This window comes from Lonchura striata, chromosome 2 (genome assembly GCF_050655825.1).
Source record: "Lonchura striata isolate lonStrDom1 chromosome 2, ASM5065582v1, whole genome shotgun sequence".
In the NCBI taxonomy this organism is placed as follows: domain Eukaryota; kingdom Metazoa; phylum Chordata; class Aves; order Passeriformes; family Estrildidae; genus Lonchura; species Lonchura striata.
Genome location: NC_140704.1, coordinates 18,306,472 through 18,321,993, shown reverse-complemented (window position 1 = coordinate 18,321,993; position 15,522 = coordinate 18,306,472). Strand labels below are relative to the sequence as shown.

Here is a 15,522-nt window from a genome sequence, read left to right as displayed (position 1 = left end):
CTTTATGATGGTCTAAGTCCAACATATTCATTTTTAGGTTCAGCTATAGACTAAACTGGTATCAGTGTCTCCCACTGGGACAAGCAGAAGCACTTCCAAGATACCAAAAGCTACCATAGATATGGACTATCTGTATTCCAAAGGGATTTTTACAAAATCACATACCAGAGACTATACTTTCATCTCCTTTGCATTTTAGTTGCCTACCATTTGGATTTACAACTAAAAACATTTTCCCCTAAAAGACTGATATTGAAACTGGCAATATTGGAGTTGTCAGATTTTCCTGCTTCTTTTCTCAACACAGAAGGCACAACATTGATTAAGTGGTAATAGACTTGGTATCTGTTGTTTGAGGACAACAGGCTCAAGAATAAGGAGGCTTATTAGGGTAAGACTGTTGGTAAAAGCAGTAACTTCAAGTAGTAGTTGACAGATTTTACTTTTCCATCTATTGCTCCTCCTCTCGAAGATCACCATTACAACCTTCCAAGTTTCAAAATCACTACCCTCCCTGCAGGGAGAGAAACTAATAGAGTTCCAAAAGGAACTGTGTGAACTATGGCAGTTCACAGCTGGCATAGATCAGGGCTTAGCCTTATCTCTGCAGCAAGGCATCACACAGCTCAACTCCCAGTGTGCTCTCCTGCCCACTGTTCCCAGCAGTGCTTGCATCCCATTCCTGTCCTTTCTGCTCTCCCCTGCCTGCCCTCAACACAGTGTTAGTTTTCAGCAGGCAAGCAGCTGATCCGACTGACCAGACACACACTGCTGAGCTGAGCTCACCCATGGAAAGGACAGGTTTTAGGGAAGCCCACACTCACAATGAAGCCATGCTTTTATGTAACAACTTAGCCAGAAGTCAGAGAAAGACAACTGAAAGCCATGTAAATTCCCAAACAAAATTCCCCTCTAGTCTGCAAAACACCCCATCTCTTCTACATGTGGAGAGTGAAGGTACAATGCCAGCTTTTAGATGTTTGGAAATCTTCAGGAGTGAAGGTATTACACTGCAGTATTACTGGTGTCATGTTATTTCATACTTCCTGACCTTAAGTACACCTGGGAAGGGGGCAGGGAGGAAGCCAATAAATAATTTAAATAGTTCATTAGTAAATCATCATGGAGAACTAACACGATTAAATGTCTTCAGTTTCTGCTGGAGATAAGTGACAAGGAAAGTGTCACATAGGTAGAAGATGTTTATACCAACACAGGATATATTTTATAGTTACTGTAGAATCATGCAACAATTCTGCAGTCATGGCCTGGATAATTGAAGATGACTAACAATGTTGTGGAGTTTTCATTAGTGGTTAATTTAATTTGGCTTTGAAGTAATTGTGCACAATTTTTTATTTCATTCTAATTTTTGGTTGCAATTAGCATTCCAAAACTTTAGACATCCACAGCATGGGTACCTTTCTCTGAGCAGTCACTCTGGATGCTTTAAGAGCAGATTTCAGTGTCCACAACCTGCACCAGTTTGACTGGCCCAAAGGCAGAGCTGCAGGCTGGATTTGTTTGTCTGCACTTCTATCACTGTTCCATTTACCATAGCCCTCCCAAGGAGGCTGCAAAGCTGTCTGCTCCCTGGGGAGCTGTGAAACAGGTACCTTGTGCAACAGTGAGTGCTGCCAACTACACCAGAAACCCCAGCCAGATTCTCCTGAGCACTTTGTGCATTACTTATGCAAATACATGTAAATGCACAGGATCTCAAAGCTTTAGGAAACACTTCAGAAAGCAATAATTAATTAGGCAGGAAATCAGCTTATCTGTCTGGAAGATACAGTAAAATTCAACAATACGAGTCCTTTGGACAGTCCATTAAAAAAAAATTTAAAACTTGCAAGCTCCCCTCAGTTATGTAGCAGCAGTGCTATGACTCACTGCACACTGTTTATTTTATGTTCAAAGAATCCAAAAGCTGCACATTTTCATTCCTGGTTTGTCTGGTCCCTTTTGCACACCCTGCCTCAAGCTCTGAGATATTAGATATATCCAAAAACTCACAAAACTGCATGTTTTTTAAAGAGTGGTCAAGAAGTCTAGCACAAATTGTAGAGATTACTGTATGGCATAACTATATCAACAACTATGCTGTAACAAAGTTTAGCATTCCTGGACAAAACAAACTTCAACAACAGAGATAGTTCCACAAACTAAGTACCCTACATGGTTACAGCCAATAGAATTACATTTTAAGTAGTTGACATACTCAAGGAGTATTTGCCACTTGAGGAGAGAGAAAAACACTACTACCTAGACAACTACTATTACTACATATTGCATGGTATGGAAAAGCAGGATGCATCAAAAGCATGGAGCAAGGCTCCACATACACTCCATAGTATCCAGAAAGATGAGTCTTTGTATCCCTCAGCAGAGCTGCCTAGCATGGAAGGTTACACAGCAACTCCTATGAAAAACCTACGTTCAAGTAAGGGAAAAAACACAGCAAGCGTGAAACCGACAAACCAATCCTGAGCTCGGGCTTGCCAGCTAGTGAAGCAAAGGTAAGTAAGTAGTAAAGAAAATGTAGCTCAAGGATCATGCTTTACTATCTTGGCTCTCAGTTGCTTCTTCCACCTACTTGGAGCCACAGTATTAAATTTCGTCATCCAAATGATCCATGCCAGCTTAGATCACTATTTGTTTGCAATAGCAGGTGAAAAAAATTAAGGAAACCTTTGCAGTCAAACTACTTATCTTTACAAGCTATACAATTTGATCTTGATAACTCCACACAACCAAATCTATGTTCTTCCTTTAATGAAGGCCTACATTTTTTATTATTTCAATACAGTGCTTCCCATGTCAGAAATCAAGGTGTCCCAAATTACCTCTTTTCAAAGCCTTTCATCAGCAGTTCAAATGCATACAGAACATTTCAGACCTCCCCACTTTTTTGTTACTTTTTTTTGAGGAATAGGCTATATATATTTCAAGACTATCAGCAAGACACAGATGATCCAAGTTCCTTTCAGTTTTGCTTATCAAAAAGCCTCTATTGGTCAGAATACAAGTCTGACTGAGAAACAAGCAGTCCTGAAATCTATTATGTGCTTATATGTGACACAGATCCCCTGGATGATGTCTTCAATTCAAAAGGGGTCCCATGGCAACACAAATTAAAGCAAGCCAATTACTTCGGGTGTTACTTTCCACCACCTGAATACAAGGATGTCTATGCCATTGGTTCCAGCTGGCATCTTGGTCAACTCAACTATATAAAGTTACACACATGAAAATATGACGGTTTAAATCAAATTCACCTTGTAAATAAAAAAATAGATAACTCTTAAGCCATGAATGCAGTTTTAAAGTGAATTTTAGCCTTGCTATTGAGATAATCATATGCACATAGCAACAGCAACTTCAGTGACTGAGTTACTGTCTGCCAGCTAGACATATTTCTATATCCCTCATCTGTTTCTCATTTCTGAACTTTTCAGCATTGTGTTGCCACAAGAACAGTATTCTATCTTGTGACAAAAATCAAACAAGAATCTTTTCATGACCCTAGTAAGTCTTCAGGCACATAGATAAAACAAGTATTTTTAAATGCCAAATACTACAAGGATGGCTTAGCAACTTCAGCAATAGAAAGCCACCCTCCCAAATGACCAATCATTACACACATTCTCCTCTAAAACAGTTAGAAACAGGCTTTTCAGGAAAGAGTCGACATTTTGAAGGGCATTTATAATGGGGTGAAGACCTCAGGCACATTGGTCCAGAGTAGTGAGCAAGAAGCAGCTCATTGTAAAAGAGACCCATCAGAACCCAATAAGTTTTCATCTTTCAAGTGACCAGTACATCATACAGGAGCAACCACCATTTCCAGGCTCTTCCAGTAACTTCTTAGGTGCTTAATCTTTTATTGTGAAGCAAGTCACGTTCAGCCAGGAGCCTCAGCAAGTCATTCACTGGAAAATGAAAAACTTGACTTAAATATGAAAATTTGGGAGATGTCCTCAACAAGACAGGAATATTAAAAGTATTCTATGGAATGGCATCTTCCAAGGAGCAACTTGCAATATACTTCTGATAGATTCATCAAGTACAAATGTAAAGTCTGAAGAGTAAAGTGAATTAAAAGCACCAATACCAACACCAGGTAACTGTTGTAACATGTGGAAAAAACCTCAACAGGTGGGAGAGATTGTGGAGAAGAGAAATCCACCACACTCACACCAAGAAAAAGGCATACTGCACTAGCAATAGTCAAGATACTCAATATTTCAATACTGTTTTGCTTTGATGTACTGCAACAGAACAAGCAGAGGAGCAAGAGGGGGGTGGAGGATTCTGTGAGCTCACAGACATCTGAACCCTATTAACATCCCTGAGCCAACACAGCCTGAAGGACATTGCTCACTCAAATGAAATAACCAGCCACAACTGCCTGCAGCTATAGGTAGAAAGAGAAAGCAGCATTGTTGAATCAGCTGAAGCCCAAAATAACGGCTGGAAAAGCTGCTATATCAGGAACAGAATGGGCAAGAGGCTCCAAAATCAGTGGATGCAGTGCTTTTTGCCTGCAAACAGGTACACAGGTTTTTTAACAAGCACTACAGTTTTGTTTCTGTAAATGACTTTTACCACTTGTCTTCTGTAAGCTTGAGGAATATCCAGAAAGCTTTTCTTGTTTAGTCCTGTCCACTGTGTCATCACAGGAGAAGGCTGGTTAACATACCACACACTGCAAAGCAAATCATGAGTCAGACTGAAAGCACATTAATCTTACAATTCTGCTTAAGACCTGAAAGAATTATTAAACAAGACAATTTATTTTCAATTCCCCTCTGCTACTAAGGGCAGGGGGAACAGTCATTGAGAGCAGCAGGGACACCCTAATTTGCATCAACCCCAAGGCACTGCAGAGGAAGCTGGTGTCAAGCATCCGACACTGCATTTCAGTTTAAGTGAGTAATTTCTGAGCCCTCTACCTGCAAGTTTGCAGTGACTGAGGAGCCTTGGAATGCGCTTTCCAGTAAAGTCAGCTTGTCCGAGATTGCTGTCTTTCCCAGAGAGAAAACCAGTTCTTTTGAATAGCCAGCTGAGACAGCATGTGTTAGTAAGTCCTTCCTCTTCCAGAAGTAAAAATAGATACTCCATTCCTCAACTCTAATGTTTTCTCAATTTTTGTTATTTTGCAACTTGTTCTCCCAAAATTAGCTTTATGCTCAGCTCAAAATACAAAAAGTCAGGAAGACCAAAGCGAGAGATTAGCAACCTTGCTTTTGTTATGTCAATCTTCCAACTTTTGCTCAGCTCCAGGAAACCATAATACATGAGATTTGCACATTGTAAAGGGCCCCAACAACCACAAACTTTAACAACTATTTCTCTTTTAGCTCCTCTAGAAAGTTTTGTTATAGTCACCCAGAACCCAACCCACAAGGGTCACATCACACCACAACACCAATAAACATTAACTACAGAAAACTTACATTTCTGAGAGAGAAAAGCATATTGAACAAATAAAAAGCACAGCCAGCAACACTGATCTGCTGTACTAAAAATGCTTTTGTTACTCACATGATCTAGAAAGGGTCTAGAAAACACTAAGCAACATGATTGTTGAGGCTTGGCACCACAAGCTAATCAGATATTTCTCAATGTCTGTTCAGTACAGTTAAACTATTAATAAAGCCACTCTCTTTAAACTGGTCTTTGGCTAACCAAGTTGAGTATTTTCCTCCTTCTCCAATAAAACCCCAAAAGACCCCTTCCCCCAAACAAAAAAGTCAGTGACTGCTACAGTCACATATCTGATAGGCTGCAGGAGACTATTTAAAGGTGGGATTCTCAAGAATTATTATTGCTTAGAAGTTCTTCCAGATATTGGCAGTTACCTCTAAAAGCAACCTCAAGAACTCCAGCCCCCAGGAAACCATTTCCACTTTTCTGAAGACATTCAGTGTCTGGATATGCAAGTTATGAAATTAGAGGGTTTACTATGTTCTAAAAACCAAGACTGTAGAGATTACCAGAAACCAATGGGTGCCATATAGACAGTTTTGTCTTTTTCAAAATACACTACTATTTCAAGAGACCAAAATAGTTAAGAAAGGTCTCCTCATTACAAGTGCAGAATCCAGTAAGAGTTCTCTACTCTGTCTTTTTTTACTGTGGACAACAGTTTAACTTGAAGTTACTATACATGAAACTGAGCTTATAGATAGAAGACCAGTGGTCAAAGAGCTTATTCCCTCCAACTGTCCTTAAGCTACTATGAAAACTCACCTCTAAGTATACATACATCAGACTCTTCCTTTTATGCTCCCTGCAGTGTTTGCAATTCCTCTTGTAAGCTGGTACTGACACTTATGAATATGGCCTTTTGTGGTATACAACTCCTACCCCATTCACTTTTCTGCATTTGTTTTTCTGTTAGTGTGTCTCCCCAAATGAACTTGCCATAGGATCAGACCAGTATAAGAGAAAATGGAAACCAGTCCAGCAGCCCCAGTTTTAGCAGGTTTCAGTATTATGGAGGTTGTATTTTGTCTTACCTTACACTAGCTTAAACTGGCACTTCCTTACAAGGAAGTTATTTTCCTCCATCTCTTCTGTTTTTGCATCAACTCCACATTCTTTTTGCTGGCAGCGCTGTTTGCATAGCTGGACCATGAACTTCAATGAATTATGGTCCATCTAAAAAACTCCTCAAAATGTATTATTTTTGCTAGATTATTACTTTGGAGCTGAGCAATAGCTAATAAGGAAAACCACCAGATACTTGTTAACCAGGAAGACTCAAATGGCAGAGATTGATAAAATGCAAGCATAGGTATAGCTGAGCTGTGAGACAGCATATGACTAAGACATCAGGAGGGAGATGAGGAAAAGTGAGACTAAACCAGTTAGCTCAAGCAGGAAAGGTAGTTCTTTAAGTCTCAATCTCACCAAGTTGCTCCACAGGCTTTCTAATAATGGCACATAAGAGAATGTGATTTTTTTCAGTTTTGTCTTACAATCTAAAAGGATCATGCATATACTCACAGTTGTGTTAAGAATATTAGGATTGCCTTGGGAACTTACAATGCACATGAAAGCTGGATTAGACTAATTACCTTGCCTCAGTACACAAGGTAGCTGTTCACCAAGCCTGATGAAAATAAAGTACTCTAAGAGGTGTATGGCCATTACGTACTTCTACTGCAAACTATTCAACCCCATCCTTTGAAGATAAAGCTAACATTTTCTTTTCAGTTTGAGATCCACCACTACAGCATTCAGCTACTTCAAACAATTTTCACAACACCCTTATTAAGCAATCTCTCAACACAAAACTTAAGAGGCTCAACAGGAAGATTGTAAGACAGATGATCACATAGCAAACCACATGCAAGAAGTAACTATCTCAACAACTCAAAGCTAACTCATTTCACCATGCACCAGGATGCAGACTATGAAAACTAACAAGGTTTGTCATTCATTACCATCCATAGCAAGGCAGCCATTTCTTAGACTACTTCAACAGTACACTGTATTTTGCTAAGTGCAAATACATGAGTTACCAATACTGAAAACGCGGAAGGGAAATCGGAACTTGTGTTAGATATTACATTGTAAGTACCAAGTAAAAGAAATGGAAACACATGGAAATATGCCTTGAAGTAAATATAAAATAATGAATTCATACTGGGGTATGGATATTTAAAACCTCATAGCTAGCAACCAAGATGACTAACCTCTCATGTCAAGATATCCATAAGCCAAAATGACTATAGCTCCCAAATGCTTAGTTTTGGTGAGATTACACTGAAGACCTGTAAATAATCGGTAGTTTCACCTTACTCTAAAGTTGTCATGAGGTTGCACAATGTATAGCTAATGTACAGATCCCTAAGGCACAAGATGTTTTCAAGGAAGAACAGAAAACAGGACTGTAGAACAGGAACTGAATAATGGGGTGAGTCAGTTATTGTAAACAAAGTTTGCCACCCTGAAACTACAGGAGGAAAACAAACATCTACCAGGCAAGTGTCTGCTTCAATGAGCAAGGAATTAAAAAATAATACCCTAGAGACTCTTAAGGCATCTGGTGCAGGATACTCCAATAAGATAGCTAAGTTGAGCCAACAAAACCAATTCATACTGCCTATTTGCTTCATGGAACATTGTCCAGCCCTTTCTGCTGGGGTTAATGAAATTAAATTTCAAAAATCCACAGGAAAAGAAAATGACCCTAGCCTTTGCAGCACCTTATACTGTAGATTGGAAGAAACTACAGAAAGTAGTTTTGAAACTGCTGTCAGAGCTCTTCCCCTCTCATCCCTATATGTGTCCCTTTCAATAGTTTACAGAAGGACATGAGATATCACTCCCATTTGTATTTCATGCAGGCATGTTTACTACCCTTAACCTAACCATAATACTTACAATTTATTTTTATTAGTCCTCACACTCAGTTGCAAAAGCAGTATCAAATTAATTTCTGCAGTACACAGAGCTTGACACTCAAAAAAGAAACAAGTTTTCAATAAATAGCTCTTCCTGTTCTGCTTCCTTCTATATGGAAACATCTGCGCTGAGTGCCCAACTGACTATTTTAAAATAGTTTTAATTGCTTAATTATCTGCTCTGATATAATCAATGCTTTTTAATACATTGTTTCTTCCGGCTTCTTAGAAAGAGCCTTCTTCCATAGTATAACACCACCTTCATGAAACAGTTCGAAAGATTTCTTTTTTTCCAAGCTCATGATTGAAAAGCTTAATACCTTTAGTTTTTACTTTGCCTTAGTTTTGAAAAGTCACTTATAACATAGCTGCAGCAGTGATGTTTTGCATTAAACACAAATAGTAAGAACACACCTGATGAGTGATGAGTAGCTCTCCCCACTCCAAGACAGTTCCCAACCAACCTGTTGTACTGACAGCCAGTGGCATGAGTCTTGATTATGGTTCCATATCCTCAGTCACCAGTCACATTGTCATTTGAGACTATATTAAAAATACGGACACAGAAGTTACCAATTCCTGTAACTTTTGAAGGCACACCACTAGTACTAAGTGCTGTGGGCTTGTTTTGGTCAACCAATCTCACCCTTTCTTTAATGAAAGCTAATCATAAACATGGAATTTGTATTCCAGATTGCATCACTTAGTTTTCAATTATTTAGGTTTCATCTTCCTACAGAAAAATTCAGTAACACCTTTTCAGTGTCATTTTCCTACATGTACCTACCATGTGTCAGGACAGAAAGTTCCTAGGAGAGATGCTAGGTAAGTCAGGTCTAAGAAAAATTATTTATGCCACAACTAAGAGGTTCCACTTTACCTAACAAGCTCTCCAGTGGAAAGGTAAAACATAAGGACAGGTGTTAATAGGTGAGCTACTTATGTATTTGGATGAAAGTTTGTAACAAGAAAGACCAATGAAAACCCCCAAACTTAAAACTGACTAGAACACACATTTATATCTTTCTACAGATACAGAAGCACTCAATGTGATCAAATATATCTTACTGCATGAGAGGGGGAGAAAGATGCATTTACTTGTCATGCTTTTTGTCCTCCTCCCAGTTTCTAACTCTAAGGTGAAAGAACACAAGAGGTACACTGATAGAGTCCCACAGCTCTTTTTACAATTATTCCTTCCTGGTGTTGCTCCACTTCTGTTAAAAATAAAGCAAGAATACAAGGAACAGTGCAACAGTAGCAGCAAGCTCACAGTGCCTCATGTGAGCAGTTGAAGAAGGTCATGGAGTTCATTGGAGTGTGTTGAATTCTTTAGCCACAGAAAGTACACTCCTTCTGATGTACTCCACAAAGTGCTGGGGGGGAAGTAATTTTATCCATGTATTCTTGTTTCTCCACACTTGCTTATTAGGCAGCAAGTGCCATTGAGAAGTCGGGCACTGTTAAATTTTTGGATCAGCTTGTAATCATCCAAGAAACAGATGGTGATTACAGATTCCAGGGGCTGGGGCGGGGGGGGGGGGCTGTTTGGTTTTGGTTGGGTTTTTTTAAACTTATACAGTATGCTGAACTCATTAGGCATTCATGCTCATCTCCTAAATACATTTAATGGTTGACACAGTAGGCAAGCTCTCCAGCAGTCTGTTCTTTACCTCAAAATTAGTTACAAAAAACCCCACTTGTATTAGTTTCTGCCATCTTTTAGGATGATGTTTTGAAGGACCTAAGCCTACAAATTCCCAGCTTTCCTAACAAGCTCCTAACGGAAGCACGCAACCAATTCTAGTGAGAGCACATTCACCATCAATGTGCCTGGGATGATTATAGGATGCAGAATACACAGAATCTGTGGCTTTCATTTCTAGGCACAGAAAACAAGTTATATGCCACCCTCCTTTCCTCTCCTACTTCCTACAGTTATTGGAAATCCAGCAGCAGTGACAGTATAAGAATGTTATTTACATCACTTGTAAATTAAATACAATTATGGTGCTAGCTAAAAATATACCTTTAAGTCATACTAACCACTGAGTTTAAATATTTATTTCAGTAGCACAGCCAGATTATCTTTGACACTGGGGTAAAAGACAAAGATAAAAATCAACTGTTAATGATGCAGATGCCTGCAAGATCCAAGCACTGACAATTAGTCTTTGCTGCTACAAGTCATCAGTATTATAATCAGATCTACAAAATGGGACACAGTTGCTTTCCCTTTCACTCAGCAGCAAGCTTCATTCTACAGCAATGTGTCAGAACACTGATAAATGAATTTACAGCTGTGAATGTGAACACATTTTTTATTGCTTCGTAAGACATTGGATAATGTTTCATGTTTTCCTCTCACATGCCCTTTGAAGTTTACTGAATTTGACTGTACTACCAAACAGGACTTTGCATTAGGTATCCCCTCTACTTCTATCTAAACAGTAACAGCAAGTTGCTTACCATTGTAATGTGTGGGTAATTGATAAGAACCTTGGGTAACAGGCATGCCTCTGCAAATTTCCCCCCCCATTAAGAACTCACACCTCTGCTGTCAGCCCTCAGCTTTGTGACACCAATGTTTAGGTTTTCCCTTTAGAGTCATGTTTCCTTCTAGGACAGGAGAGTTAAAACAACAGTTTGTTGAGGTTTTTTTCTTAATTTTTTCACATTCAATTTCAAACTCTGAAAATCCTCCCATATTCAACAATCAAGTATAGTCCTAAGACTAAAAAAATGAATACACCTGCAGAAAAATAATCTTTTTCCTTTATCTTCACCAAGTGTTTCCTTCCAAAACATGCAGCAATGTCAGAAACATAGGAACTGCATCTCAGCTTCACTGTTTCAATATATATATATATATTATTCCCCAAGAAACAGTTAGTAAGACTCATATTTCTATTCTCTCATTAACTGACAGGCACTACAGACAGTCTTAAATATAATTTTCCAGATAATTACTGTGTTCTAAGTTTAATGACTCCCATCATGAACTATAATCTATGCTCTGTTCTTAGTCTAGCTTTTGCTTATGGATTTCTGTTTATTCTGCTAAGAAACCTAAGGATTCCTAACTCCTGTTCTTAATTAATACACATAGTTTGTATTTCTCCCATGAGAAACTCTTATTTGTGATAACAGAGTTAAACCATGCTTGCACACTTATTTTCATTTGGTGGACATTGCCACATGAAGCATTACAAAATGACAGGAAAAGCATCTAACAGAGAAGCCTGCAACACTTCAATGATGCATTCTTGGCCAGGAAGAGATGTTTAATTTGGACACATCAAATTAAATTTTTTTTTCCATGCTCTCTCATTCAGTGGGATTTCACTTCCACAGGGCCTCCAAGCATTACTCATGACTACATTTTGCAGTGGGCTAAGGAAATGGAATGCCATCTGCAGAACACAACAGATATTCACACCTACAACCATCACCTTCATGTGAATGCAAAGCCTCTTTTCTCTGAGCCTGTTGTGTTGCTGGTGTTGTTTTTTTTTTTTGAACCTCTCCAAAGAGAGGACTTCAGTTCACAATTTCGCATCTTCTGTGCATGAACCAACATACTTTATTACATTTTCTATTGAGAACAGCTAAGCACACTACAGCACATGACTGCAGGATGGTGAGAATCACATATGGTGTTGCATTTGTCACTATATACTTGGTTATTACTGTAGTGAAGAGGTCTTTCCTCTAAAAGTAGTGGTATTTCCACTGTGAACTCACATAGCAACGAGCTGTTGCAACAGGAAGATCTCTGCTTTCATCAGTGATCTTCTCCCCCTCTCCTCAGGAAGACAGTGAACAGCTAGCACACGCTGCCATTCAGTACAACTCTCTCACCCTGTAATTACTCGCTTGCTTTCTTTCATTAAAGAGGCCTGTTTGAGAATTTTCTATAACACTGGCTACTACAAAAGGAGCAAAAGAAATGTGGGTATTTAAGCCCAAATCAGGCAAATCAGAATATCATGCACTTCCACAATTAAAGATATTTCTGCTTTGTAGATAAATAACTACTGTCTTATCAGTTCATGACATAGATGTCACTGCTCACAACTGACCTACTGAAAACTTGAAATCCTTTGTCACCATTACCTACCGACCCACAGTGCTACCTTAAACAGACTGTTCAACTTCACTGAAGCTTCTCCTCTGTCTGGTACATACAGCCAAAGCATTTCCCCATGATCCTTACTTCAGGCACTGTGCTGTTTAACACAGTCTAACAGAGCCCAGGCTTGATGCACAGACTTTGGGCAAAAACTACTGAAACATCCACAGAGGTAAAAAATTCATGGGCTATGGATGTGTAGGAAACAAAAGGAATAGTGAGCAAATACTACAGGCTGCTCTGTCGGTTTCATGAGACCGTTTCAAAATTTGTAGTCTGATCTCAAATTGCACACTGACATTCTTACAGGCTCGTTACTCAGCAGCAGACGTAACCCATGCAAACCCGACACAGGCGTACAGGCTGCGCTCCGCCAGCAGAAGGGAACACGCTCTTTGCTCAACTGCCCTGATACCCGATTTCTGACGATCTTTGGGCTCTACACTTTTAACCTGCCATGGCGGCTATTTAAAGATGCAAAGCTGCGACCTGAACCCCGTAATGCCCAAACCATGTGACACCTTTACCAGACTCCTAATTTTAACGCAGACCAGCGCCCGGCCGGGAGCTCTCCCGGAGCCCGGGCCGCCCGTCCCCGCAGGGTGATGGAGCACTTCGCAAATGGTGCAGTTCTGCCGCCTTACCACACCAAGCCCTTCCTCCTCCCCTCCCCCGCGCACACTGGCAGCGGACACTTGCCGAAGCGAACAGCACGGACGCGGGACGAACTTGGCCAGTTCCCACTGATAACCGGGATTTTTCCCAACTGCAGCACATCCATGCGACGCCCGCGCGGTGCCGGCGGCAGGAGCGGAGCTACTCGGGCTCCGCTCGCAGCACCGTCCCCTCCCGGGCACCTCCCGCCCGCTGCCGCCGAGCGGAACCGCGGGGCCAAAGGGCGGACACGGGCTACCGCAGGCGCCCCGCACGGCCCCCGCGCATCGTCCGCGCCCGGGCAGGGCGCTGCAGCCGCTCCGCGCCGCACACCCCACGCTCCCGGGGTAAGGCGCTCCCGGCCCCGCCGGGCGAGGGGCGGCAGCCGGCGGGGGCTCCCGGCGGCACGTGCCTGCCCCAGTCCCGCCCGCGCCCCCGCAGCCCCCGGGTGCGATGCCCCAGCGCGGCGGGCGGGCTCGTGTGGGTCGAACGGCGGCGCTTACCGAGTGGTTGACCCCCCACATGAGGACGCTGAGCAGCGGATCGCTAGCCCGGAACAACTTCACTTTTTGCGCCACGAAGTGCTTTTTCTTGGTCTTGGTTTTACTCGCCATGACGGGCACGATGCTGCTGGGGGCCGCCATGGCGCTGCCGGCGGCGGAGGTGGAAGGGGCTGGCGTGGGGTAGAGCGGCGGGCGGGCAGGAGCGATCAGCGCCGCAGCCCCGCGGGCGAGCGGGCGGCGGGCGGGCAGCCGCGGGACGCCGGGCGCATCCCGGCCTGGCGGCTGAAATGGCCCCGCTCGGCGCGGCGGCCCCGCCCCGCCCCCCCCGCGGGGAGCGGCCGCCGCCCGCCCGCCACGCACCGCGCGCCCGCCCCGCCCCCGCGGGAACCGCGGAGCGCCGGCTCTGCCGCCCCGCTGCGCATGCTCCCCGCGCGCGGCGCCTGCGCGGCCGCGGGCAGCGAGGCGGGGGGGCCGCCGCGCCGCCCTCCCCTCAGGGAGCGGGGCCTGCGGAGCTGGGCGCGGGCCCCGCCCCGCCCCGCGGGAAAGGGGCTGTCGGCCGCTGGCCTCTGGCCCTCACGCCGTCGCCAGTCCTCTGAGGAACCGAGCCTCCCATCGCCCTGCTCTTTAGCGAGCTGGTGGCTCACGCCGTAACTTCGTACAGCTTGTGTGATTCCAGTTCCCTCTGCCAGCGATCTGTAGGAATGAGAGGGATCTCTGCGGCAGGGCTGTGCCTGCTGCTCCCGCCCCAGCTCGGCTCCCTGAGCAGAGCGGTTCCTGCAGCCGACGTGCCGCAAATACAGAAAGCTCGGTCCCCTGCAAGACTATTGCACCGCTGTGACCTCGCTGTGCTGTTACACCCCCAGCAGAATGTTTCTTGATCGTCTCCATGGCCACAGAGGATGTGGTCAGTGACAGGTGACATCCTGTAAAGGCACATCTGCCCAGCTCAGAAATATCGAACACCGCGTAAGTTTTGCTCCACTGTATGATGAGGAACTCAATGACATCTGTTGTCACTGCTCGGGGCCAGTACCCACGGGTAACACAGAGCATACATCTCCTGAGCCTTTACAGTAAGTCATACATCAGCTTCTGAATAACACAAACTGACCTGCCTGCTGTAGATCTTGCTTTGTTCATCATCTGATGCTTCAGCAAGGTGACCAGATCCTTAGGGAGAAGCAAGAGCAGGGCAGCTCCATGAGGTGGACAAACCACAAGTGAGGGTCATCCCACTGCAACCAGTGCTCTCAGTGACAAGGCATGGATGCACAGGGCCCACACTTGGTGGGCAGGGTGCTGGCAAGAGCATACATCACATCAGCAGTCCCAGAGAAGCTGAGGTGATGAACCATGTCCATCCAGGAAGGCACAACGTAGGCACAGGTTCTATCCAGGGCCAGAAACAGAGGTGCAGGCAAGCTGCCTACGAGAGAGGCCCAAGGTATAACCAAAACACAGAGCTGGAGACAGGTATACCTACAACATAGCTCAGGCAGAGACCTAAACTGTGCCCTCCCTGAGCTTAAGTGGAGGTCCTGGGCAGAATGTGTTCCCAGTGTGGCTGTTCAGGGCAACTAAGATCAATACCTGAGTCTGGGACCCCAACACAAGCTTACATAAATTTAAAAATGTGTTGCACGTCCCCATTTCTCTTTTGCCATTGTGATCTCAACAGCAAAGTTATCTATCATGCTGGAATCTAAAGCAGTAATGTTTAATCTCCCTCCTGCATTGAAGCAGTTACTGGGATTTATTATATGGTCCCTTGTCTTCATATTATGGAGAGTATGATAAAACAGAGATGTATTTAATT

At 43.1% G+C, this 15,522-nt stretch overlaps 1 protein-coding gene across 4 annotated transcripts in view; it reads right to left on the bottom strand.

The window, feature by feature from the left end:
* PIP4K2A (phosphatidylinositol-5-phosphate 4-kinase type 2 alpha) overlaps window positions 1-14,024 on the bottom strand; it is a 107,555-nt gene extending 93,531 nt beyond the window's left edge. For 3 of the 4 annotated variants that reach the window (XM_021530384.4, XM_077788506.2, XM_085565469.1), the window contains exon 1: window positions 13,707-14,024. In XM_021530384.4, coding sequence (XP_021386059.1) covers window positions 13,707-13,847 — 141 coding nt within the window. In that variant the 5' untranslated portion in view covers window positions 13,848-14,024. Of the gene's footprint in view, window positions 1-13,248; window positions 13,400-13,706 lie in introns of those variants that run through there. The other variant, XM_085565457.1, reaches the window with a different exon arrangement.
* Window positions 14,025-15,522: the final 1,498 nt, after the last annotated feature.